This window comes from Bubalus kerabau, chromosome 20 (genome assembly GCF_029407905.1).
Source record: "Bubalus kerabau isolate K-KA32 ecotype Philippines breed swamp buffalo chromosome 20, PCC_UOA_SB_1v2, whole genome shotgun sequence".
NCBI classification, from domain to species: Eukaryota; Metazoa; Chordata; class Mammalia; order Artiodactyla; family Bovidae; genus Bubalus; species Bubalus kerabau.
In genome coordinates, this window is record NC_073643.1 from 18,025,586 (window position 1) to 18,053,568 (window position 27,983).

A 27,983-nucleotide genomic window follows, 5' to 3' on the forward strand; every position below is an offset into this window, starting at 1 on the left:
CAGAGCCAGATTTCTAAAAAATCATGAAATGGCAGAGCCCATGCTTAAAAATACTTTTATTTTGAGATATCTTAAACACACAGTTAGAAAAGAACCCATCACATATCCCATTAAATCAACATGCTGACCCAACTACATCAACATTTTAAAAGAAATAAAACACAACTGAAACCTCCATGTACCCTCCCTGATTCCATCAGCAACTCCTGCTCTGGGAAGGCAGAGCATGGCTTTCACACATCATTCTAACACAGGATTTTACACTCTTCATCTCATATAACTTGAATCACAGGAAATATATTATTGTGTAAAACAGTAACACTGGTTACCTTATGCCAACAATGCGTACATGCCCGCCACTATTCTAAGCAGTTTACATGCATTAATTCATTAACTGTCCCCCTCCCCCATCACCCTGTGAGCCTGGCACTACTATCTCATTTTACAGAAAAAGTGAAACACGAGTAAGTTTAAATAATGTGCCCACAGATACACAGTATGTTTAACTTTACATAAATGGTGTGTAGCTTCTGCAGCTTTCTCTGCATCATTTTTGATTCATCCATGTTGAGAGATGTAACTCTAGTTCTTTCATATTCACTTACCAAAAACCACCTGTTCTTCTGCTGATGGAAATTTAGGCTTCTCCTAATCTTGCTATCTACACAGTACTGCAATGACCAGTCATAGACACATTTCCTTCTTCAAATGGAGTTGCTTTAGGGTTTATCCAGGAGTAGAATCCTGGCTGGCAGAATCCACGCAATTTTACCAGATTTCACATATTGCTTGGCACAGCAGTTGCCATAATTTCCATTCCCACGGCAGTGGGTTCCCATGTACCATACACTTACCCACACAAGGGCTTCCAAAAATTAGCCAACTTCATGAGTATAAGATGGTCCACATCAATTTACATTTCCTGTACGTTCTTCTCTACACTCACCTCTGTCTGGACTGACAGGTTCTGTCAGCAAGGGTGAGACCAACCACACTGAACACTTGCCTGAAACATCTCCTGATATCCACCCCTCTGTGGAGTCCCAGCCCATCTGGCTCCCACGAGCCCTAATTTCAGTTCCTCCCAGGAAGTGGGAGAATGCGGGGCAGGTTTCGAAGAAGGGGTATGTTCTCCAGGCCAGGCCAGGTGTGAGGTGAGCACGGATGGCCATGGCAGTCAACTGGGTCCCCTCTGGCTCGGAGACACCAGTGGCTGGGCTCCCAAATAGCAGGCGCGCTTGTGGGCAGTCTCCAGTCAACATTTCACTCGCAAACACCTTTGAAAAGTTCCAATCGTGACTTAGCTAAAATAATGAATTCAGTTCTACATTCCTTAAAAGAGGCAACTTTGTGCAAAATCTACTCTGCCCAGAAAAAAAACACCCAAACCTGGCTTCTGGAGTACTCAGTCTGGCTGCAATAACGGGAATAACTTTTGGAAACCCAGACAACACCCAACAGAGCAATATACAGGCACGAGGCGAGATGGGACCAGAGGAGAATGCCCAGAGGGACAAGGGTCAGGGAAGGCTGGGACTGAAAGAGTAGAGACCTGGGCCAGATCAGACAGGAGTGTGGCACTCCACGTGAAAGGAACAGCGCGAGTCAGGTCAGCCCAGGGGCGTTCAGGGAGAGTTATGAAGTTAAATTCAACACTGATTATGCCAAAATGTTTAGTAGTTAGCTCCAAGTAGTCAGACTTTTCCTTTTAGTGAATCTGTACATACTAATATTTCTATCATAATCATATACTACTTACATGATTATTTTAAAACTCAGGTTACCAAACAGACTGCATCAGTACAATCCCAAAATATTAAAGGTTTATACCTCAGTACAGAGGGATTTCTGTTGACTTTTACTTCACTCTTTACATTTTAAAAAATCTGACTTGAATGTTTAAAAATAAATATTTATCATTTTATAAAAATGGCAGTAGAAACACCCCTACTGGGGCAGGAACTCTATGAAGTACCAGGTGGCACAAGGAGCAGGGGGATGAAAAGATGGACAGAAAAGGGGTATTTCTGTGTTTGTAGTGTCAACTGACATGGGATCTGCAGCTCAGTGAGGCTCTGGTCTAGAGATCAGACTCCTAACCCAGAATCTTAGTAAGTCAAGCCTCCTTTTCACCAATCCCAAGAGCTGGGTAGCAGAGTCAGCCACTCTAATTTTAGATGCCAATGTTCAGTGACTCACCCAAGATCATCCTGCCAAGAAAAGGTACAGCAAGCCAGGAACACACACCTGATGACTCTGAGGCCCTTCCCATGACCTTGGGCCCTCAACACGTGAGACTCTGAATCTGAACTACATTCTGTAATGGTTCAGATTCAGACCACAATCCTCAACTCAAAACTGTCCAAAAGTTCCCCTCTGAGGAAGCCAAGGCCCAGCAAGGACCCATGATGCTCACCTGGCTTGGCCATCTACCTTTCTGGGCTTCTCGCTTCCAGATGGCTCACTTCACTCTGGTTCAGGGGCCTACGGGCCATTCCCTAAGGAGACTACCTCCTGTGAAGGCTCCTGAGTAGGAACAAGGGACCTACGTGGCTGCCTCCATGATCTCCTTTGGGTCCTTGTTCAAATCTGACCTCCTCAGTTGACACCCTCCCTGACCAGCCTATTTAAAATCCCAATCCACCTTCCAACCCAGCATTCCCTCTCACTCTGCTGATTCATTCTGTCCACAACACATATCATCACCCAAAATACTACATATATCTCATTTGCTTATTGTCTGTAAAGATCCAAGATGGCAGACTTTTTTGCTCCAGTCCCCTGCTGGGTCTATGGCACACACGACAGGGCCTGGCATATGGAAGATGCCTGATGCATTTATTTAGCAGATGGACCGCTGCTGTCCATTCAGACCTGGGGGATGGAGCTGGCGATGGGAGAGCTTCATTCAACAGATGATCAAGCCCAGGACCCTGTTCTCCTCCGCTTGTAGCTGAGACAAACTGTTATGCCCACAGCAAAGACCCAAAGTCAGCTGTGAAGATTGAAGGCACAGCCGGAACTCCCCTGGAGGTATCTGGAGACACTAGTTCTTGCTGCTGCTGGTGCTTTTTAGGTCAAATGGACCAGACACCATTGTAAGTCACACTTAAAGGCAAACTAAGGCTCCAACTGGACCCTTCCCAGCAGCCACAGCCTACCATGCCATGGACATTCTGTTGAACCACCATGAAGTACAATGGTCTCTCCCTTCAGAGTTACAGAAGAAAATCTGGCTGGGGGGAAACTCCAGGCCATAGTGTGAAGCCCACTCCGAGGGGCCCAAACCTCCTTCTGGAATGCACTGAGGCTCTTCCCCAGCATCTCATTTTCCAGCAGTAGGATGGAGGTGCCCTACATTTTTGAATCCTCAGGATTCTCTGCCACAAGCTTCCAAATAAGGACTGGGCACTCTGTGAAGGTCTGCCCCACATCCCCTACCATCAGGGGTTCTCCAGTAGGATAACCAGGACCCCCTCTCCCCAACTGTTAGACCACAAGTTAATCTCTAATATGGTTTTTCATATGCCGAGCCAAGTTTGAAGACCACCTAAAGGTCTTCCCACACACTCTGCATTTGAAGGGCCTCTCCCGAGTATGGAATCTCTTGTGGCTGATGAGTTGTGAGCTCTTGCTAAAAGTTTTCCCACATGTGCTACATTTGTGGCACTTTCCCCGAGTGGGTATGTCCTGGAGTCCAGGGAGTTCAGATGTCTGATCACAAGTTTTCTCATCATCTTCAAGAGGATTCTCCTGGCCTGATTTTAATTCATGTAACTTTACCCCTGTCTCCTGGCAGGAAGACAGCCCAGCCACACCATTTTCAGACTGGGCTGCTCTGATGTGTTTTCTCTGATGAATGGAGAGGGTATGTTTTCCAATGAAATCTTTCCCACAGCACTGACATTTAAACGGTCTCTCTTTAGTGTGGATTCTCTGGTGATTAACAAGGCGATAATTTCTATCATAAGATTTCCCACACAGGTTACATTTATAGCGCTTCTCTCCACTGTGTATTCCCTCATGATCTAAAAGACTTCTTTTACGTGTAAAGTTTTTCCCACATTCTTGGCACTGAAAAGGTTTTGCACCAGTGAGGACTTGTGACTGAAGATTTAGAGCATCTTCGCTTTCGGAGTACTCATCCAGTTTTCCCAAAGAGTGAGTCCTCTGATGTCGGGAGAGGTTAGAACTCCATCTGAAAGATTTCCCACACTCTTTGCACTTATAAGGCTTCTCTCTGGTGTGAACTCTCTGATGGATGAGGAGGAACGAATGATTGCGGAAGACTTTGCCACACTGGCTGCATTTGTAGGGCTCCTCTGTGGTGGGACTGGTCTGAGGAACTTGGAACGCTCTATCATGACTAAACGAGGGTGTGTCCTCAGGTTTTCTTTTGGTGGCATGCTGCCTCTTATGAACAATGTAGGCCGACCTGTGAGGAAACTCTTCTGCACATTCGTGGCATCGGTATGGTTTCTCGCCTGTGTGAATTCTCTGATGATTGATGAGAGTCTTCTTTCGAATGAAAGTTTTCCCACACTGCTGACACACGAGAGCTTTTTCCATGGTGGGGGCGCTCTGGGGCTGGCTGGAGTTGGAGGTCTGCCTCAACTCTTCTCTGCATTTGTCCAGGTCATAGAACTTCTCTTCCTGGTGCAGTCTCATGTGACGAGTGAAGTTGGACCTCCACCTAAATGTTTTCCTGCATTTGGGACATTTATAGGGTTTCTCCTGGGTGTGAATCCTTTGATGTTCAAGAATGTATGATTTACAGTGGAAGGATTTCCTACACTGGCTGCAGTCAAAGAGTCTCTCCCCACTTTGGTCTCTCAAATGATGATCAAAATCTGAATCACAGGTCAGAGCTTCTTCATCCTGAGCAGATTCAAGATATTTCTGCTTAGCATGGGTTTCCTGGTGCAGGCGGTAGACAGACATGCGACGGAAGGCTTTGTCACATAAACTGCACTTATATGGTTTCAGTCTGGTGTGAATTTTCTCATGTCGCACCCGGTTCGAGCTCCACCTGAAGGCTTTCCCACATGCCCTGCATTTAAAAGGCTTCTCTTGAGTGTGGAGTCTCTGATGACATACAAGGTGGGAGCTACGACTGAAGGTCCTCCCGCAGTCGCTGCACTTATACAGCGTCCCCACCACATGAAGATTCTGCCCGTGTTGGTGATGGGAACTAAGGCTGAAGTCCTTCCCATGCACATCCTTGGCCTTGCCTTTCAGTCCAGCATGAATTCTCTGATGTAGGCTGAACCCACCCATCATGCGTCTGAGCCCTTTCCCATACTCCTTATAGTCATAGTGGTAGGAACTTCCCCTGAAGTGTTTGCCATAGCCGTGTTTAAGGGACTGCTTTCTTCTGGGTCCTCTCAAATATGTAATATGTCTTAGATGAAGACTATTACTTCTTCCTGAATCTTCGCAGTCTTTCTCTGCCCCATGGCTGGAATTGGTCTCTTCTTTCTTAACTCTCACTTGTGGGGGGTTTCCACATCTTTCCTTTAACCTGCTCTTCTGTGCAACGGATTCTCTGAGCCCTGGTCCCTCAGAAACAGTCGCTGCACCATGACATCCTGATGGCATGGCTAAGGTTACTGCTTCTTCCAAAGGTTCAGGTTTTAAGATGAACTTGTCTGTTTTCACATGGAGCTCATCTCCTGACACAAATAAAACATAAGAGAATGTACTACTCTTGGGAGTGCCCTGGTTGCCTAGTGGTTAGAATTCCAGGCTTTCACTGCCATGGCCCATGTTCAATCCCTGGTAAGGGGACTGAGATCCCATAAGCCACTAGGTGTGGTTTAAAAAAAAAGGTGGGGGGGACTAAAGAACGTTCTCTTTTCCCATACTTGGAAATACAGAAAGCACCAAGGGACCAAAAAATGTCATGAACTTAGGTGGTGAGGCTTTTGCCTGACTGCCAGTAGCTTTACAAAAACAGTCAGGGATAAGGTAAAACATGGAGGGGCATTCCAGATGACAGAAAGGGGAGAGCAGAAGCAAGATGGGTACACCAGCTGGCCACATGCAGGGATCAAATCCAGGGGAAAACCCAAAGGGTTCAGAAGGGAGTGTTAAACAGCAAGAGAGGGGAGAGAAAGCATGACACACACACATGACAGGAAGGTCTTCAAGAGTTGAGAGGAAGGGCTTGAGGAGAGCTGGCTGCAAGGGCTGCAAGCTGACCACAGGGGAAGGATCAAACAAAGAACAGCAGCAAAAGTGGGATGAGGCGTGCCAGGAGCAGGAAGGGCAGCGCAGTACAGGGCTGAGGAGGAGCATCAGTGAATGGACAAGACGACAGTGATGCTGTCCCGTGGGCAAGAGCTGCTCCTGAGAGGGCTTCTGGGTGAGGGGCAAGGCTGAAAACCAACATATAAGAGGCCACTCTGGAGGGGAGAAGCCCAAGCACCCAACATTTATTAGCAATACTGCTAAGGCTCTTCCTTCTAGCAAACAACAGAGTCTCCCATGATTTTCGTAGTGTAAAAGACCTTAAGAAACAGAAGAGCAGATGTGAAAGGAGCAAGACCTGGTCATTTCTCTGGAACTCACCTGCAGGGGCAGCACCTGGATTCCCCTTAAACTGAACTCCCTGGACATTCAGGCCCCATGGCTCCCTTGCCTCCAGCCAGGAGATGAGAGCAGGTTTGGTGAATGGCCCCACTGCAGAAGAGAAAAGAAGGGGATGTGACTGGACAGTAGATGAACCAGGCAGAACTACTCTCCAGAACCCTCTCAGGACTGAGCTCCTGAGGGGAGGAGGGGAAGCCCAGGAGGGATTCAAGGAAGTCAAGGCAGGATGCCCAGACAGGGATTTCTTTCTGACAGTTCTGAGCAGAGACAAGATAGTTCAGTTCAGTTCAGTCACTCAGTCATGTCTGACCCTTTGCAAACCCATGAACTGCAGCACATCAGGCCTCCCTGTCCATCACCAACTCCAGGAGTTTATCTAAACTCATGTCCACTGAGTTGGTGATGCCATCCAACCATCTCATCCTCTGTCATCCCCTTCTCCTCCTGCCCTCAATCTTTCCCAGCATCAGGGTCTTTTCAAATGAGTCAGCTCTTCGCGTCAGGTGGCCAAAGTACTGGAGTTTCAGCTTCAACATGATTCCTTCCAATGAATATTCAGGACTGATCTCCTTTAGGATGGACTGGTTGGACCTCCTTGCAGTCCAAGGGACTCTCAAGAGTCTTCTCCAACACCACAGTTCAAAGGCATCAATTCTTCGGCACTCGGCTTTCTTTATAGTCCAACTCTCACATCCACACATGACTACTGGAAAAACAATAGCCTTGACTAGACGGACCTTTGTCAACAAAGAAATGTCTCTGCTTTTTAATACGTTGTCTAGGTTGGTCATAACTTTCCTTCCAAGGAGTAAGCGTCTTTTAAGTTCATGGCTGCAATCACCATCTACAGTGATTTTGGAGCCCCAAAAAATAAAACTCAGCCACTGATTGCACTGTTTCCCCATCTATTTGCCATGAAGTGATGGGACCAGATGCAATAATGTTAGTTTTCTGAATGTTGAGCTTTAAGCCAACTTTTTCACTCTCCTCTTTCACGTTCATCAAGAGGCTCTTTAGTTCTTCACTTTCTGCCATAAGGGTGGTGTCATCTGCATATCTGAGGTTATTGATATTTCTCCTGGCAATCTTGATTCCAGCTTGTGCTTCTTCCAGCCCAGCGTTTCTCATGATGTACTCTGCATAGAAGTTAAATAAGCACAGTGACAACATACAGCCTTGACATACTCCTTTTCCTATTTGGAACCAGTCTGTTGTTCCATGTCCAGTTCTAACTGTTGCTTCCTGGCCTGCATATAGGTTTCTCAAGAGGCAGGTCAGGTGGTCTGGTATTCCCATCTCTTTCAGAATTTTCCACAGTTTATTGTGATCCACACAGTCAAAGGCTTTGGCATAGTCAATAAAGCAGAAATAGATGCTTTTCTGGAACTCTCTTTCTTTTTCAATGATCCAGCAGATGTTGGCAATTTGATCTCTGGTTCCTCTGCCTTTTCCAAAACCAGCTTGAGATGAGATAGGCACAGACAAAAGGACTGCTAGAATTCTCCAGAACCAAGTGACAACAAGTGACAACTCAATCAGTTAAATCAGCTAACTTTTTTTTGAGGCCTGAATAAACTAGGAACTTGACACATATGACTTTTAATTTTTTACAGTATCTCAGCAGGACAGGCAATATATCCCCATCTTTAAGAAAGAAGACTGAAGTAATGGATTAAGTGATTTGGTTAGTAGTGAGACAGACAGGACCCAGACTCAGGTCAGGACCCCTTCCTGGCACCACAATGAGAGCTATGGAGGCAGAACTAGAGGCAGGCGGAAGGTGGCGCCAGTGACACCTTACCCACAGAAGCCATGTTTCCGTAATTCTCTAGCATCACGTCCCTGTACAGGTTCCTCTGAGAAGCGTCCAGCAATCCCCACTCATCCTGGGAGAAGGTCACCTCCACATCCTTGAAAGTCATAGTCCCCTGGAAAAAACACAGTCCGATGCCTGAGAACCACTCCACAGCTCCCAGCTTTTAGAGTGGGGAAGTGGGGCTGACTCTGAGTACAGGATGGATCTGGTCAAGGTGAAAGGGAAGGTAATCACCCAGCCCAAGAGCTCTGGGCTCCAGGGGGAGAATCTGGTCTCTGGGACGTGGGGTCACTGGACAGAAAGACCCAGGACAAGGAAGAGCTGCAGCTACCCCATTAGGCAGCAACGGTGGGACAGCAGGAAGGCTCAAAGGTCTTGTGGCTCACCTGAGGCTGGGCTGTCACCTGGTTGTCTGTACATCCCTCCTTCGAGCAAAGGGCAGGCACCTGTGCAGCAGGAGGATCTGAAGAAGAAAGAGCTGTGAGAAAGGGCAGCCCGGTTCCAGCATCCCACTGAGAAGCCCACTCTTCCCCCCACATAGAGGACTCCTGGGCCCCGCAAGCAGGTATGGGCTGTTTTAAACGCCCATTTCAAATTTCCCCCATGTCTGCTGGGGTCAGGGAGCAGGGGGTGCAATGGGAGGAAAAGTCAGGTACACGTGGGTCACAGAAGGATAAAAAGGACACAGAGCTCAAGGCCAGGACAGAAGGGATTGTAGTGAGAGGACAGAGGGTGGAAAGACGATATCATAGGAGGTTCGGGAAGTGTGGCACAGGCTGGGATCTTAGAGCCGGGCAGCAAGTACCGGGTTGCCCAGCCAGGAAGTCACGCACTCCTATTTCATAGGGAGGCTGCAGGTGGTCCCCCAGAGCCGAGCCGCTCCTGAGAGGTGAAGCAGGGGGCCATATCTGTGCGGCTCGCAGGGCTCCTGTGCCCATCCAATGCACATCTGGGCTCTGGGCAGGGGCTGGGTCCTGGCAAGAAGAAAATGTTGTGAGAGGATCCCTGTAGGAATCAGAAAGCACACGCAGAGAACAGGCCACCCGGCTGATCTCTAAAAGGCAGAGGCCCAGGAAACGGTGAGCCGGGCCCTTTATTACCTACAGGCAGAACAGAAAGGAGGACCAGAAAGCCCAGGGAGGATCCCCCTCACCCCTCCACCTCCCTGGGCTCTAATAAATGCCATGCAGAGATAGGTAGAGCCGGATTCTCACTCGACACAGGAAAGCACCTGGTTGGTCAGCGACAGTACTGCTGTTCCAGCCTTGGGTGCTACAGCGATACCTGCCCCCTAGCCCTCAGCCCCCCACCCCTGGCCTGGAACTTAGAAATGAGAGAAGAGATTTCTCCCTGAGAGGTAAACTGATAATGGTTCCCAGCAGAGATGCAGCCGGATAATATCTACCAAGTGTCAGACACTGCTCTAGGTAACACTATGCCAAGTGACCTCAAAAAGGCAGCAAGACTCCCCGACTGTAAACCTGAGTGAAAGAATAATACCACTGGAGCAGCAATGCTAACTGTGAGTGCCAGCTGTAGACGCACACAAGAAAAGGTCTCAGGAGCAAAAAACAGGGCAGCGCCCATGCAAGCCGAGACCTGGAGACACGGCCTTTGTGCTGGGACTTCAAAAGTCCTGGTCTCGGGAAGTAAGGCTACTCCTGACACAGAAGTGAGCATAGGAAGCTGCAGTCAATGAACTTCAGGTTTTTCTGGTCCTGTGGCCAAAACATTCTCTGTACTGATTTGGATGGATCTTAGCCTGAGGCCATTAAATATCTAAGACACAGCTACAGCCTGAAGAGGATACAGCCATCATAGCAGTTTATCTCCTATTCCTCCCAAATCCCACCAAAGGGAAAATAAAGCAACAACAGCACAAATGACTTTAAGGACAAACTCTCAGGCACCAGTTTCTCACAGTTTGGTAAGTCTGATAAACTATAGGGGATTCTGTAATTTTATATGCATCTTGAGTATTTCTGCTCATTTTTTAGAATTTGGTAGGCTTTTTACCAGCCTGTTTTCTGTTTTCAAATTCCTAACTTTCAACCAGATAACCCCTTTCTGCTCATGTGACTATGTTTTCATCCATTTTTAAACCACACACTTTGTCCTACCTGATTTGAATATACTCGAGCCACAATTTTGTACCTACTGTGTACTTTATTTGCTTTAAAAGTTATCTTTAGGTCATTTTGAACATCTCATTGTTTTTGGTAAAAATTATAAATGTTCTTTTAGATTTTAAAAAATAGTACCCAATACTGAGCAAAGAGGTTTTCTCTTTTAACATCTGTTACCATATACTGCTGGTAGACCATGTTCAGAGACCACATTCAGAGGATTTATTGATCTAATTTTTATTTTACTTTTAGGGGAAAAGTGTCTTAAACTTTTGTTTCATAAATTTTAAACATAACTTTCATTTATGCATGAATGAATCATATATGAAGAATTACACACATTATATAAAAATTTTTAAAAGCCTACAAAAATGATAAAATACTCTTTAAACACAAAAACCTCAAAGGTAGGAGAAGCACCGAGAGGCGGGCTTGTGTGGGGCAGAGGAGCTCACGGGGTGCACTTGAACTGATCCGCTGCTCTGCTGCCAGCCCCGGGACTGTCAGCTCCATCCTCCAGCACCAAGCGCGGGACGGGCCCATGGCAGGCACTCAAGGATGTTCCTAGCCCCAGGCTGCCTCTCACCATTCATCTATCCCATCTCCCCCGCACAGAACAAATCTTCAAAAGTTTACTGAGAAAGAGATAAGATGAAACATGTAGACTGCTCTTCTAGGTCTCATCAATATGTATTTAGAAACCAAGGATCCTGACACTAACTTTCCTACTTCTGAGCAAGAGATAACCTCCACTTTACACATGGGTAGCAAGTCAAGTTAGGTATATGGAGATACACTTTGTGTAAGTCAATGTGTCCAAAACCTCATTACTGTTATTTTTGGATACTTGCAGACCCTCTTCTTCCTGGAGCTTATATTCCCCTGCGAAGGAGGAAGGAGCTGCCTGCTAAACGGTCCTTGGCTTAGGGTCCAGTTCTTTTCTGTTCAGGTGCCATGGAATGAGAAGGGAAGGCTTCCTGTGAACTCCTCCATGGTGAGGGTTCAGAGGTCCAGCCCCTCCCCCCACAAGTGGACTCACTGGCAGAGTTGACTGGGCACCGCACACTGTCTCACACTCACCCTCCATGGGGTCTCATCAAAGTCCCTCTGAAGCTCTTCCAGCAAGGCCACAGCCTCCCCACCACTCTCAGGGTGATGCAGCTGCACCCAGGTCCGGAGCTCCTCTGGCAGGATGCTCAGGAACTGCTCCAGCACCAGCAGCTCGAGGATCTGGGCCTTTGAGAGAACATCTGGCCTCAGCCACCAGCGGCATAGCTCCCGGAGCCGGCTCAGGGTCTCCAGAGGCCCAGAAGACTCGTGGTAGCGAAGCTGCCTGAAGAGCTGGCGGAACAGCTCCTGGCCAGGACGGTTGAGTGTCTGTGGTCTGGCAGCCGGCACTGAAGTGTAGCTTTCATCCTCTTCTTCCTTCTTTACCATCTGAAGGCGTCCTCGCTCCCTGGAAGCTTTGGCCTGAGCTGGATGGACAGCGTACCACCTGCCTGGAGGCATCACCCCTGTTCAAGGTCTTCCCAGCAGAGTGCTACCAAGTCTGCATTAGTTGTGGCTATCACTGCTGGGCCCTTGGGAGTATCTCTGCAGCACCGCTGGGGACAACGCCATTTGCTGGGACATCAGAAGTCACTGGTGAGAGACTGAAATAATCACTGTTACCATTCAGGAAAGATGTGAGAAGGAAGGTGCAAGCAGATGCTGTTAGATCATCTTTGGATTTATGAGAAAAGGGCCTATGAACATTTGCATAGTGGAGCCTGTCGAGATCAAGCACACCAGGAAAAGGGATATTTGTGGTTACCAAAGGCAGGGGCAGGGACCACTGGATGAAGGCAATCAAAGGTACAAACTTTCACTTATGAGATAAACAAGTACTAGGGATATAATGTACAACATGATAAATATAAATAACCCTGTTGTACATTATATATAAAAATTGCTAGGAAGATAAAAATCCTAAGAATTTTCATCACAAGAAAAAAAACTTTTCTATTTCTTCAATTTTCTATCTAAATGAGATGATGAATGTGTACTAAACTTATTGTGACAATCATTTCATGATGTACCTCTGTCAAATCATTATGTTGTCCACCTTAAACTTACAGAGTGCTGTATGTCAATTATATTCCAATAAAATGAAGAAAAACATTTTTTCATTAAAAAAACAATGGCTGTTTCTACATAATAGAAATGAACAAACTGAAAACAAAATTAAGAAAACAATTCCATTTACAATTACATGAAAAAGAATAAAATACTTAGGAATAAATTTGACAAAAGAACAAAACTTACACTCTGAAAACAACGAAACGCTGCTAGAAGAAATTAAAGGTTTAAATACATGGAAAGACATTCTGTGTCCATGGCTCCGAACACAAAGCACCATTAAGACGACAGCATCACCGACTCAATGGACTTGAGTCTGAGTAAAGCTCCGGGAGTTGGTGCCTGGCGTACTGCAGTCCATTGGGTCGCAAAGAGGCAGACACGACTGAGTGACTGAACTGAACTGTCCAAATTAATCTATAGATTCCAAAACATCCCTATCAGAATCCCAGCTGGCTTCCTTATAGAAACTGAAAAGCTAATCCTAACATATGGAGACTCAAGAGACCCACACAATACACAACACAGTCTTGAAAAAGATTAAGTTGGGAACTTCCCTGGTAGTCCAGTGGCTAAGAATTGGCCTGCCAATGCAGAGGACACGGGTTCCATCTCGGGTCTGGGAAGATCCCAAATGCCTCGGGACAACTAAGCCCATGTACCACAGCTACTGAGCCCATGTATCACAACCACTGAAGCCAGCACCGCCCAGAGCCCATGTTCTGCAACAACAGAAGCCACTGCAAAGGAGGAACCCGAGCACTGCAACTAGAAAGTAGCCCCCACTCGCCACAACTAGAGAAAGCCTGTGTGTAGAAATGAAGACCCAACACAGCCATAAATAAATAAAAATTTAAAAAAGAAAACAAAAACACTAATTTAAAAAGATAAATACACCCCAATCCTCATAACAGCATTATAAAAATAGCCAAGGCATGGAAGCAATCTAAGTCCATTAACAGATGACTGGATAAAGAAGATGTAGAGTATTATTCAACTAAGATGTAGAGTATTATTCAATCTAAGTCCATTAACAGATGACTGGATAAAGAAGATGTAGAGTATTATTCAACCTAAAAAAGAATGAAATTTTGCCATCTGCAACATGGTTGGACCTGGAGGGCATTATGCTTAGTGAAATAAATCAGAAAAAAAATACTGCATGTTATCACTTAAATATGGAGTCTAAAAAATATGGGCTCTAGAAAATGAAAATATAGAATCTAAAAAATGAAACAAACAAATGAATTAACAAAACAGAAACAGAACAAACTAGTGGTTACCAACTGGGAGAGGGAGGGGTGGAGGGGCAAGATAAAGGTAGAGGATTAAGAGATATGAACTACTATATATAAAATAAGCTACAAGCATATATTGCCCAGCACAGGGGCTACAGCAATATTTTATAATAACTTTGAGTAAGAATAATCTATTTAAAAAATCGAATCACTAAAAATAGAGTAAGTTGGAAGATTCAAATGACAAATTTCATTACCTTCTTTATAAAAAAAAGGCTTCCCAAGTGGCTCAGTGGTGAGGAATCTGCCAGCCAAAGCAAGAGACGTAGGAGACATGAGTTTGATCCCTGGGTTGGGAAGATTCCCTGGAGGAGGAAACAGCAACTTATTCCAGTATTCTTGCCTCGAAAATCCAATGAATAGAGGAATGTGGCAATCCATGGGGTCACAGACAGTCGGACACGACTTAGCAACTGAGCACATACTTTATAAAAAAGCATCAAGACACCGTGGTACTGGCATAATGACAGACATATAGATCAATGAAAAATAACTAAGAGTCCAAAACTAACCCATATATCTATGGTCTATTTAGTTTTAACAAGTGTACCAAGACCACTCAAATGGGGTAAGAATAGTCTTCTCAATAAATGGTACTTGGACAACTATATATCTACATGAATGGAATAAAGTTGGATAAGACGGTATATCAAAGTTAACTCAAAATGGATCAAAGACCTAAACATCAGATGCTAAAACTATAATATTCTTATCATAAACTCTTAAGTGCAATATTTTGTGACAAAAGATTAGTCAATAGATTCTACCAAATGCATATCATATGCAAAAAAAGAAAAGAAAAAATAGATAAATTGGACTTCATCTAAATTTAAAATTCTTGTGCTTCAAAGGGCACATGAAGAAAGTGAAAGGCCAGTCCACAGAGAGGGAAAAAAACGTGCAAATCGTATATCTCATAAGGGACTTGTCACTAGAAAAAATAAATAACTTACAATTCAATAATAACAAGACAACAGAATTAAAATTGGACAAAGCATCTTAATAGACATTTCTCCAAAGAAAATATAAAGATGGCTGAAAAACACAAAGGATATTCAACAATAGTCATCAGAGAAAAACAAATCAACACCACAATAAAACACCACTTCACATCCACTAGGATGGCTAGAATCAAAAAGTCAGAAAACAATATATGCTGGTAGGGACGTGAAGACAGATACTGGAACACTCATACACTGCTGGTGGGAATATAAATGTGCAACTACACTGGAAAATAGTCTCATCATTAAGCTAAACATCCAGTTACTATTAATACTGGCAACTCCATTCCTAAATAGACAGATACAGCTGTCCTTCAGTGTTCACAGGGGATTCACACACAAAAAACAAAATTCTAACTAAAGACTTAACTTCAAAAACAAATATAAAAAAGTAGTAAGAATCCTAGGATAACCAAGGACTTCTTAAAAATCAAAGGAAATAGGTGACATATGACTAGGTCTCTGTATTTTAACACCCTTGCTCAAAAAAAAAAAAGAAAAAAGAACAAAAGCACAAACCAATGGAAAGACGTGAAAAGATAAACTGCCACCAGGAAAGGTAGTTTGAAAGCCTGCAGTAGACCTAAAACGTCATGTTACTTATGCCCCTGAAACGTCATTTCTAGGAAGCTCCCTGGAAAAGCTGTCCAGGTATTCAGGCATTTGCACAGGTCTTTACTAGAGCACTCTCTATAATAACATAATATCGAAAATGACCTATTTGTCCATCAATACAACTAAATAAAAGTGCAGCAATTTATAGACTGAAACACCATACAATAATTTAAAAGACTGTACTAGACCCTTAAGCAATAATACAATTGTTTCACTGTTGACTGGGTGGTCAGGCTGTGCAGCTAAGGTTAAAAAGCAGAAAAGTGCCAACCACAGAAGAGACCAGAGCATAATTTTCAGTTGCTGAGAACAGACAAAACACACAGTAGGCTCTAGTCACACAGTCTACTTAAAGCAAGAGAAGAAAATATGCGCTTCCCTGATAGCTCAGCTGGTAAAGAATCCACCTGCAATGCGGGAGACCCCAGTTCAGTTCCTGGATCAGGAAGATGCCCTAGATAAAGGATAGGCTACCCACTCAAGTATTCTTGGGCTCCCCTTGTGGCTCAGCTGGTAAAGATTCTGCCTGCAATATGGGAGACCTGGGTTCGATCCCCGGGTTAGGAAGATCCCCTGGAGAAGGGAAAGGCTCCCCACTCCAGTATTCTGGCCTGAAGAATTCCATGGACAGTCCACGGGGGTCAGAAAGAGTTGGACACGACTGAGCAACTTTCACTTCACTTCACTTCATAACAGAGTAGGACCTTGACCCCCCTTCTGAAATACAGAAAGTGGGGTGAGCATGGGGGGCCACTGACACATGCACTTAAGAAGAAAAGAGAGGTATAAACACCAAACCAGGAAAGATAGTCCCTCAAAAGGCTGGAAGTACAGCAGAGGCTATGAGGATTCAATTTCTTTGCAAGAATATGTCCTCAGCCAGAGGCAAGTATTACAGTGCTATGCAAGAGAGAAGTTGCACCTAAATTTGCTGTTTTTCCCGACAAACATAGAAAACATAAGCTAAGTTAAAAAGAACACCCTAGACATAGCTGGAGGAAAAAACCTAAAATTCTATTTACATATAAGTATGTCTAGGTCAGGGGCAGCGGCCGGGAGGAGCAACCCCACATCCAAGGAGTGGGCACAGGAGGGCCGAGAGGAGCTATTCCCCATTCACGATCAGGAGGGGTGGCCGTGAGGGGATAACCCTCATCCAAGGTAAGGAGCAGCGGCTGTGCTTTGCTGGAGCAGCCCTGAAGAGATACCCCACGTCCAAGGTAAGAGAAACCCAAGTAAGATGGTAGGTGTTGCAAGAGGGCATCAGAGGGCAGACACACTGAAACCATAATCACAGAAAAATAACCAATCTGATCACACAGACCACAGCCTTGTCTAACTCAATGAAACTAAGCTATGCCGTGTGGGGCCACCCAGGAAGGGCAGGTCATGGTGGAGAGGTCTGACAGAATGTGGTCCACTGGAGAAGGGAAAGGCACACCACTTCAGTATTCTTGCCTTGAGAACCCCATGAACAGTATGACAAGGCAAAATGACAGGATACTGAAAAATGAACTCCCCGGGTCAGTAAGTGCCCAATATGCTTACTGGAGATCAGTGGAGAAATAACTCCAGAAAGAATGAAGGGATGAAGCCAAAGCAAAAGCAATACCCAGTTGTGGATGTGACTGGTGATAGAAGCAAGGTCCAATGCTGTAAAGAGCAATATTGCAGAGGAACCTGGAATGTCAGGTCCATGAATCAAGGCAAATTGGAAGTGGTCAAACAAGAGATGGCAAGAGTGAATGTCGACATTCTAGGAATCAGCGAACTGAAATGGACTGGAATGGGTGAATTTAACTCAGATGACCATTATATTTACTACTGTGGGCAGGAATCCCTTAGAAGAAATGGAGTAGCCATCATAGCCAACAAGAGAGTCTGAAATGCAGTACTTGGATGCAATCTCAAAAACGACAGAATGATCTCTGTTTGTTTCTAAGGCAAACAATTCAATATCACGGTAATCCAAGCCTATGCCCCAACCAGTAACACTGAAGAAGCTGAAATTGAACGGTTCTATGAAGACCTACAAGACCTTTTAGAACTAACACCCAAAAAAGATATTCTTTTCATTATAGGGGACTGGAATGCAAAAGTAGGAAGTCAAGAAACACCTGGAGTAACAGGCAAATTTGGCCTTGGAGTACGGAATGAGGCAGGGCAAAGGCTAATAGAGTTTTGCCAAGAGAACACACTGGTCATAGCAAACACCCTCTTCCAACCACACAAGAGAAGACTCTACACATGGACATCACCAGATGGTCAACACGGAAATCAGACTGATTATGTTCTTTGCAGCCAAAGATGGAGAAGCTCTATACAGTCAGCAAAAACAAGACCGGGAACTGACTGTGGCTCAGATCATGAACTCCTTATTGCCAAATTCAGACTTAAATTGAAGAAAGTAGGGAAAACCACTAGACCATTCAGGTATGACCTAAATCAAACCCCTTATGATTATACAGTGGAAGTGAAAAATAGATTTAAGGGACTAGATCTGATAGACAGTTGCCTAATGAACTATGGACTGAGGTTCATGACATTGTACAGGAGACAGGGATCAAGACCTTCCCCATGGAAAAGAAATGCAAAATGGCGGTCTGCTGAGGCCTTACAAATAGCTGTGAAAAAAAGAGAAGCGAAAAGCAAAGGAGAAAAGGAAAGATATAAGCATCTGAATGCAGAGTTCCAAAGAATAGCAAGAAGAGATAAGAGATAAGATAAGCAAGATAAGATAAGCCTTCCTCAGTGATCAATGCATAGAAATTGAGGAAAACAACAGAATGGGAAAGACTAGAGATCTCTTCAACAAAATTAGAGATACCAAGGGAACATTTCATGCAAAGATGGGCTCGATAACAGACAGAAATGGTATGGACCTAACAGAAGCAGAAGATATTAAGAGGTGGCAAGAATACACAGAAGAACTGTACAAAAAAGAGCTTCACGACCAAGATAATCACGATGGTGTGATCACTCACCTAGAGCCAGACATCCTGGAATGTGAAGTCAAGTGGGCCTTAGAAAGCATCACTACAAACAAAGCTAGTGGAGGTGATGGAATTCCAGTGGAGCTATTTCAAATCCTAGAAGATGATGCTGTGAAAGTGCTGCACTCAATATGCCAGCAAATTTGGAAAACTCAGCAGTGGCCACAGGACTGGAAAAGGTCAGTTTTCATCCCAATCCCAAAGAAAGGCAATGCCAAAGAATGCTCAAACTACCGCACAATTGCACTCATCTCACACGCTAGTAAAGTAATGCTCAAAATTCTCCAAGCCAGGCTTCAGCAATATGTGAACCGTGACTTCCAGATTTCCAGAGATCAAATTGCCAACATCCGCTGGATCACGGAAAAAGCAAGCGAGTTCCAGAAAAACATCTATTTCTGTTTTATTGACTATGCCAAAGCCTTTGACTGTGTGGCTCACAATAAACTGTGGACAATTCTGAAAGAGATGGGAATACCAGACCACCTGACCTGCCTCTTGAGAAACCTATATGCAGGTCAGGAAGCAACAGTTAGAACTGGACATGGAACAACAGACTGGTTCCAAATAGGAAAAGGAGTATGTCAAGGCTGTATATTGTCATCCTGCTTATTTAACTTCTATGCAGAGTACATCATGAGAAACGCTGGGCTGGAAGAAGCACAAGCTGGAATCAAGACTGCCAGGAGAAATATCAATAACCTCAGATATACAGATGACACCACCCTCATGGTAGAAAGTGAAGAGGAACTAAAGAGCCTCTTGATGAAAGTGAAAGAGGAGAGTGAAAAAGTTGGCTTAAAGCTCAACATTCAGAAAACTAACATCATTGCATCTGGTCCCATCACTGCATGGGAAATAGATGGGGAAACAGTGGAAACAGTGGCAGACTTTATTTTTTTGGGCTCTAAAATCACTGCAGATGGTGACCCGCAGCCATGAACTTAAAAGATGCTTACTCCTTGGAAGGAAAGTTATGACCAACCTAGACAGCATGTTAAAAAGCAGAGACATTACTTTGCAAACAAAGGTCCGTCTAGTCAAGGTTATGGTTTTTCCAGTGGTCAGGTATGGATGTGAGAGTTGGACTATAAAGAAAGCTGAGCACCGAAGAATTGATGCTTTTGAACTGTGGTGTTGGAGAAGACTCTTGAGAGTCCCTTGGACTACAAGGAGATCCAACCAGTCCATCCTAAATGAGATCAGTTCTGGGTGTTCTTTGGAAGGAATGATGCTGAAGATGAAATTCCAGTACTTTGGCCACCTCATGCGAAGAGTTGACTCATTGGAAAAGACCCTGATGCTGGGAGGGATTGGGGGCAGGAGGAGAAGGGGACGACAGAGGATGAGATGGCTGGATGGCATGACTGACGCGATGGACGTGATTTTGAGTGAACTCCGCGAGTTGGTGATGGACAGGGAGGCCTGGCGTGCTGCGATTCATGGGGTCACAAAAAGTCGAACATGACTGAGCGACTGAACTGAACTGATGTCTAGGTATGATGTACATATAAGCACTTGAAAGATTTTTAAATGGCCAAAAAAGCATGTACAAAAACTTACTGACAGTGGAGGTGGAGAGGTTGGGAATAACAGTTAAAGGAGCCTTTATTTGCAGTGATTTGATTTTTTAAATTTATATACGAGGTCTCTTTACTAAAATGTACATCAAAAATAATGAATGCAAATATCCCAAAATGTAAGAAGAGGTTTACTTCTATGTACTGCCTGCCAGTTAGTTTCTTCTTTATATTTTTTGTCTTTTCCCAATTTCCCCAAATAAATTAAGTTTTAGAAATTATAGTTATGAACTCTTTTATGTCTTAAAAATAAAACACACTTGCTTATACACAAAAAAAGTTCCCAAGCCTTGGCCACCAAAGTGTTTTCCACAGTTATCTACTCTGGCAAGTATAACTAGAGGGTTTTCCCTTCCTATTTTTCTATATTTCCTAAACCGTTCAACATTATTTCTATAATCAGCAAGGTGATCAATAATTCTGTTTAAAAAACAAAGCAACTGGAATTCCCTGGCGGTCCAGTGGTTAGGACTCAGTGTTTTCACTGCTGGGCCCAGGTTCAATCCCTGGTCAGGAAACTAAGCTCTCACAAGGAGAGCAGCGAAAAAAGAAAGAAAGCAACTGAGTATTAGCACCCTGGACTGAAAGGTGGCCACTAAGCAGAAGAGGCTGCACATCCTTGAAGGGAACTTGTAAGTCGATCTCAAGCAACTGTAAAAGGAAAAAGAAACCTAGTTGACCCTAGTTCTAGTTAAGCCACTCAGTCAACAACCAAACCAAAGAAGGCAAGCTGAACTGAGAGCATGTTAGATAAAAATTGACAACTGAGGCACAGAACAAGAGAGTAAAATGCTGCCCAAAATCACAACATGCAAAAGAAAACAAGAAAGAGCATGTTAAAACTAAACAAAGCCAAAAAATGCCTATAAAGAGCTATTCATGATGTACCCCTATGTCCAAAGCAGCACTGCTCATAATAGCCGAAACATGCAAACAACCTAAATGTCCATCGACAGATGAATGGATAAAGAAGATGTGGTACATATACACAATGGAATACTACTCAGCCATAAAAAAGCAATGAATGAATGCCATTTGCAGAACATGGATACAACTAGACGTGATCATACTAAGTGAACTAAGTCAGACAGACAAAGACAAATGCCACACAGAATCACTTATATGCGGATTCTAAAGTATGACCCAATGGACTTCCCAGGTGGCTCAGTGGTAAAGAACCCGCCTGCCAATGCAGGGAACACAGGTTTGATTCCCCGTCTGAGAAGATTCCACATGCCGCAGAACAACTAAGCTTGAATACCAGAACTACTGAGCCTGTGCTCTAGAGCCTGGGAGCCACAAGTACTGAAGATCTCAAGTCCTCAAGCCTGTGCTCCACAACAAGAGAAGCCACTCCAACAAGAAGCCCAAACACCCTCCACCACTAGAGAGAAGCCCATACTGCCACAAAGACCCAGAACAGTCAAAAATAATAAAGTAGGACACAAATGAGTCTACCTACAAAACAGAAACTGACTCATAGACACAGAAAAAAGACCACTTGGGGTTGCTAAGGGGGAAGGAGAGAGGGAGAGGGATGGACAGGAGTTTGGGGTTGGCAGACGCAAGCCATTACATTTAGAAGGGATAAACAAGGTCCTAGTGTATATAGCACAAAGAACTATATTCAATATCTTGTGATAAACCGTTAATGAAAAGGAATATAAAAATCAGAAGAAAAGAAGTATGCATGGCTATTAGCATAACTGACACCATCACGGGCCCGTTCAATTCCTCCTGTCCCTCCACTGACCCTACCTATGACTGTACTACAAGGTAAGTCACTTTTCTGTCATCAAGGGCTTTGAAGTTAACAGACAGTTTTTTTTTGGATCGTTAGTTCTAGGCAGCTGCAATGCTCTGTTAGTCTCCAAACAATGATGAAGACCTTCACTGACGTACTTCCATTGCCTCCAAGACGAGTTAGCCATTCATAAAACCTAATTTAGCAACACACTTCCTGTTTCCAATTACATGCTCCCACACCCTAGGTTAACTATAAAACTGTCCCAGCGGACCCTCAGCAGCACAAAGTGAAGCTGTAACTGCTTCCAGTTCGTCCACCTGATCTCACCATGTGAGTTGACGACCCTCTAATAAACTGATCCATTGAGTACATGGAGTCACCTGCCTAGGTTTTCCGTCTCAAGATACCGTCTCAGTTCAATGGGCACTTTTCATTCCCTCTTTCCTCCAATGGAAGCCGGAGGCACTCAGCAGGCCTTAGCACCTGCTGTAAAATGGCCCCATTACTCAGTGCTCAAGTCACGGACAACGGTCATCTTCCCCGGAAAGGGTGGTACCCTCCACCTCTCACCAAGCTAAGAAAATTTAAAGAAATCGTTACTTCAACCAAAAGCCAAACACAGACTCAGCTAGTATTTCTAGGACTGTCAAAATAGATGACCAGTGACAGAAATGGGACAAAGAAAGCATGCCATCTATGTGGCTGGACCACACTGACTTCCTCTTGTCAGCTCCATCTTAGAGCTCCCTTTCTGAGCTTTAACCTGACTCATAAGGAATGCACCCAAGCCAGATAACTTCCTGTCAGCTCTTATTCTTGCCTTCATCTGATATGAAAACTGGAAGAATGTATTGTGCTGTCCCAGATGGTTAATGGTCCATGAGGAATAATGTTCATGAGACCTCAGAGCGGAAGAGAAACCCAGTTTCCACTTGTGCAAATGTGCTTCTCATTTAGTAGTCCGATTCTATCTTTACCCTGGCCCCTTTAAATTCCCCCGTGCCTCTTCTGGCCACAATGAGTTCAGCTTCAAATGCCTCTTGACGGTTGTGCACCCACAGCTACTGCCTGATGTAAGTACCTATAGTAAACGTCATAATTACATTTCAAGGAGTTGCCAGCTTCATTTTTCAGTCTCAAAGTTCGTTCTCAGTTCAGGGGCTATTATTCAATATTCCCTCTGTCCAACACTATCATCCAGATAAAAGAAATGGCGGTGCTGCTACAAGGGCATGGACAGTCAAATGAAGAACTACTTTGGGATCACGCATGATGAGGAAGCCGGCTAAAGCTCTAGCAGAGAGATGAAGCTTTGCAGTGAAAGGAGGGGGAAGGATAAAGAAAATAAATATACAGAGAAAACAAAAGCAAAGGCAAACTGAGAAGTGATAAGGTACGGAACTGCAGGCCTACAAAAAGGGACCTGAAGACACAACAAGAGGAGGCTGAAGAGGAAAGGTGCTTCCGGAGGGCCAGGGGCAGGCTCCAGGCTTGCAGAGCCCCAGCAGCACCAACAGGAATAGAAACAACCGCTCAGGAGGAAGCTGAGAGTCAGATAAACAGGCAGAGACTTTCCCAGCCAAATGTGCAGAACAGACTAGAGAAGAGAATGACGGTCAGGTGAAGAGAAATCTAGCAGTCAGACTCAAGAGAATGAACTGGAGGCTAGACAGAAAGATTCTGAAGAAATGCACCCAGTGGGAAATATAAAGAATTGACCTGGTATGGGGAGGGAGGAGGGAGGAGGGTTCAGGATGGGGAACACGTATATAACTGTAGCAGATTCATGTTGATATATGGTAAAATCAATACAATATTGTAAAGTTAAAAAATTAAAAAATTTAAAAAAAAAAAAAAAAGAGAATTGACCTGTCTCTGGAAACTGGGGCATACAGTCAAATTAGCACCAAACATAAGCCTCCAAGCTGACCTGTTATGAAGCAGCTGCTGTAGGAATGTCCAAAGAGGTCAGTGAAGTATTTGTAAAGAGACGATGAGAAGGAACAGCAGAAAAATGAGGACAACTGGCTGTGAATATGGCAAAAGAATACAGTCCTTTGAGCCCAGCCTCTGCAACCATGAACATGGATAAAAGCTAATGACTTCCTGGGCCTTTCAAAGTCTGAATGAAAGACCCACAGCACAGTAAGTAAAGATGGAGGCCAGTGAGCTGAAACTGCCCAATTAAATTCAGGTATCCTAATGCCTCAGGGTTCCTCCCAGGTCCCAACCAGCTTTTGAGGACAGAAGAAAAGCTTCATTCATTGACTTAAGATGACACCACAAATGTGAGCCCCCAAGCTGGGGAGGAACCTGAGATGGATCAGGCCTCTTTTACCCTAGAGCTTCACCCTTTCACTCAGTTTCATTCCCAACTGAAAATGGCCTGGAAAAGAACCCGGGAAACCCCAAGCAATCACATGGGCATTTTTCAGGGGCATTTTCTTCTGTCATTTTGTTTTAATACAAAGTCATTTTGATTTCCTCTTAAAATCCTCATTGCATAGTCTCTTAGTCTCATGGTTTTCCTACCAGTGAGAGGGTACATAAGGTTTATTTTACACACTGATAATAAGCAAGCAAGTTTCTAAGACAATCAAAAACTAAAGAAAGACTGCTTCTGGTACACATTTAAAATGCTAAAACAAGTACTCCCCTGGTGATCCAGTGGTTAAGATCCCACACTTCCAATGTAAGGGGCAGATGTTTGATCCTTGATCAGGGAACCCCACATACAACACAGCGTGGTGTGGCCAGAAAAGACAAAAATAAAAGTATTTTTTAAAAAAATTTCAGCATTTCAGTGTTAAAATAGTATTTACACCAATTTGCTAACTAAGAAATCAGCTCAACCTACTGCCCCAAATTTGGTTTCTCAGAACCATTCTATAATAAATGAAACCAGGAATCCTTGCAGAAATGGTTGATTCCAGGGTTGGGGGAAATGAAAATACAAGATGTATCTTGTGGCGCCTTAAAAAATCAGAGAAAGACACAAAAAAAGGATGGGAACTTGTAAGGGGAAACAGGTGCTTTGATTTGAAAGAGCTCCCAATAGCCAAAGTTAGAATAATTTAAACTACAAAATAAATAACACACTTCAATAAACCCCCAAAATAAATATCCAACATCACACACTGACGTAACTGATATAATTAAGTAAACAAACAAATGGGAGAGAAGGTACAACTCTTCCTCACAAAGAATGCCAGTTCATATAGATGCAGAAGGAACGGAAATGAAAGGCACCTAGAAGACGTCACAATAATAACTGCTTCAGGCAAGATGCACCAAGAAACGATAGTTAGGTGAAAGGTGAGAAGAAAGAATATTTCTATGCCGTCTCAAGGTGTCTATCTCTAAATAATGGCTAATTACAAAGGACAGACAGTAACTTTACAGGGTTGATACTTGGCAGAAATACTGGGTCAAGAGTAGTATCACTGAATGAACATGTGGACACAGCAGGGGAAGGGGAGGACAGGATGAACTGAGAGGGGAGCACTGACATATATACACTCCATGGGTAAAATAGCTGGTGGGAAGCTACTGTAGAGCACAAGGGTGGGAGGGAGGCTCAAGAGGAAGGGGAAATATGTATACATGGACCTGATTGACTTTGCTGTACACCAGAAACTAGAACCACATTTAAAGCAATTATACTTCAATAATATTTTTTAAGAGTAATATCACCAGTTCAAAGACCTATCGACATCATCCTCAATCGAAGGAGAACATCTGACAAAACCAAATGAGAGGATTACTCTAAAATTACAAATACGAAATATTTCAAGATTGTCAAGATTGTGAAAAACATGTAAAACTGAGGAGCTGTCACAGACTGAAGGGGAGCTAGAAGACATGACAATTAAATGGAATGAGAGATCCTAGACTGGATCCTGGAACAGAAAAAGAACGTCAGCAAGACAGTGAGGAGCTCTCGATAAATCAGAACTTTAATTACCAGTACTGGACTACTGCAAATGTCTCAGGTTCAGTGACTGCACTATGTTTATGCAAGATTCTACCTTTAGGCAAACCAGGTAAAGATATAAGGGAACTCTATAGACTTCTGACACCCTGTGTGAGTCTACAATTACCCAAAATGAAAAGGTTTTTAAATTGAAGACGAGTTGTTTCTCTTTTTCTTAATTTTTTTTTGTATCTTAGATACTAAGGATTAACTTGGTGATCAAGGATACTGAATACTGTCAAGTGTTACCTAAAATTTGAACTCACTCTTTCATTAATTCAACAAACATTTACTAAGCACCTATTATATCCCAGACACTATGGTCTCTGTAGGCAATAAAGCAGACAAAATACACTGCTTTGAGCAGCTTATGAGAAGACAGACAATAAGACAAACAGTATCAGGTGCTATGCAGTAAAATAAAACAAGGAAGGAGGGTAAGAGATCTAAGATCAGGGAAAGAAAAGTATAAGCTCAAAAATTCAATCTTGGGAAGCACAGGATGACTCACCAGAGGAACCTCCTTTCTGATGTTAAAAATACTGAAGACTACAAAGTAACACTACATTTTACCACCCTTTCAGTGTTTCTGCTCAGGAGCATGACATCAGACTGCCCATGCATTAATAATTTGAGATACTAGGAGCCACAGAAAAGTTAACAGTGGCACAGTTACAATTTTTCACGATTTTATCAGTTTCCCTTCCTCACAAGTATACACAGAGCTTTATCATTCCCATCTTTTTGGCTTTTCTCATCAAAAATTGTCAGTCTTTCCTCGATCTTAAGAACATGTAAAGCAGTCTCATTCATCGGCCCCTGAAAACACACACAACTACACACACGGGTATAATAAATGGAAAGACTCCTGAAATCAAATTACAGCTCAAACTGCTGTCTGACACTTCTGTGCATAATAACCCACCTAATATGAATGAGTTTTCAGTTTTGAAATGCAAACAGTTTGAAACAGACTGGGGTTCTTTCCTGGCACTACTTTTACTTAGGAAGGTGAACATTCTCTGAGTTTTTAGGCCAAGGTAAGTGAGAAGACAGAAGAGTGGCTTTAGGTTACAGCTGTACCTTGTGTTTAAAAACTGTATTTTATATATTACTCTTTCATTTGGAACCCAGAAACAATCAACCTAATACATATCACTTGTTAAGCATTTACATCATCATGTAATGCGTACTATGGAAAATAAACTGCAAACAAAAATGCTTTAATTATACTTGCAAAATTATGTCTCAGTGGTATCAAAATGCTGGCTCCAATTTTAACCAATTTATGAACAAATGCATTCCACAAGTTGACAACATCACAGTTTTCAAAAATAGGATGAATGTACTTAATGCCACTGAATTACACTTTAAAATGACTTAAACGATCAATGATTACATATGGTAAATGTCATCTGTATTTTATCACAATAATGCTAAAAAAAAAAAAAGCTTTTTAAAAGTAGCACTATACAAATATGGAAACATGTTGTACCCCTAAAACCAACATGATGTTCTCTGTGGATTACACCTCAAATTTTTTTAATCAATTAAAAATAAAATATGTGGACTATATATTTTTAAAAAAGAAGTATTTTACTGCTGGAGAGTTATTTCAACCCCACTTTTAAAAAAATATATTTGTATATGTATAAGCGTCTGCATAATTATGCACACATTTTAAAAGGTCAAGAAGCCTCCAGACAAAAACATTAACGAATTGTGGGTACTTCTACTTTTCTTAACAATCACCCAAGTCATCTAATTACCTGTAATCAGTTCGCTTTGTTTGCATAATTGGGAGAAGTGATAAAAACACCGAAACCACTGCTCCAAATTCGCGCCCCAGGCGACGAAGAGCAGGCAGATACCGCGGCGGGTCAGGCTCCCAGGCCAGATCCCCTCGGGTCGCAGCCTCCAGGCTGAGCCTCACTCACTGCCCCCAACCCGGGAACCCCGCGCTCGCACCGCAGCCCCCGACACCCGCGCAGTCACCCGACTCACCGACTCGCGCGGCCGCGAAACGCTCAGCCCCCTGACCGCACGCCCCGGCCCGCACCAGTCACCCCCACGCCGACTTCTTCGCTGGCCCGTATCGCGCATGCGCGTCACCGCCCCAGGCCTC

At 43.7% G+C, this 27,983-nt stretch overlaps 1 protein-coding gene across 3 annotated transcripts; it reads right to left on the bottom strand.

Annotated features, from left to right (window-relative positions):
• Window positions 1-38: 38 nt before the first annotated feature.
• ZNF445 (zinc finger protein 445) lies at window positions 39-27,983 on the bottom strand. Of its 3 annotated transcripts, XM_055556953.1 has the most exons (8): window positions 27,863-27,894; window positions 14,147-14,254; window positions 11,614-12,185; window positions 9,213-9,381; window positions 8,794-8,870; window positions 8,393-8,519; window positions 6,571-6,681; window positions 39-5,672 (listed from the first exon to the last, which is right to left on the bottom strand). In XM_055556953.1, the coding sequence occupies exons 3-8, from the start codon at window positions 12,040-12,042 to the stop codon at window positions 3,502-3,504; spliced, it is 3,084 nt and encodes a 1,027-aa protein (XP_055412928.1). In that variant the 5' UTR covers window positions 12,043-12,185; window positions 14,147-14,254; window positions 27,863-27,894; the 3' UTR covers window positions 39-3,501. The 3 variants fall into 3 exon arrangements, with proteins under 3 accessions (XP_055412928.1, XP_055412929.1, XP_055412930.1); XM_055556954.1 differs by lacking the exon at window positions 14,147-14,254 and having other exon boundaries at window positions 27,863-27,983; XM_055556955.1 differs by lacking the exons at window positions 9,213-9,381; window positions 14,147-14,254; window positions 27,863-27,894 and having other exon boundaries at window positions 11,614-11,733.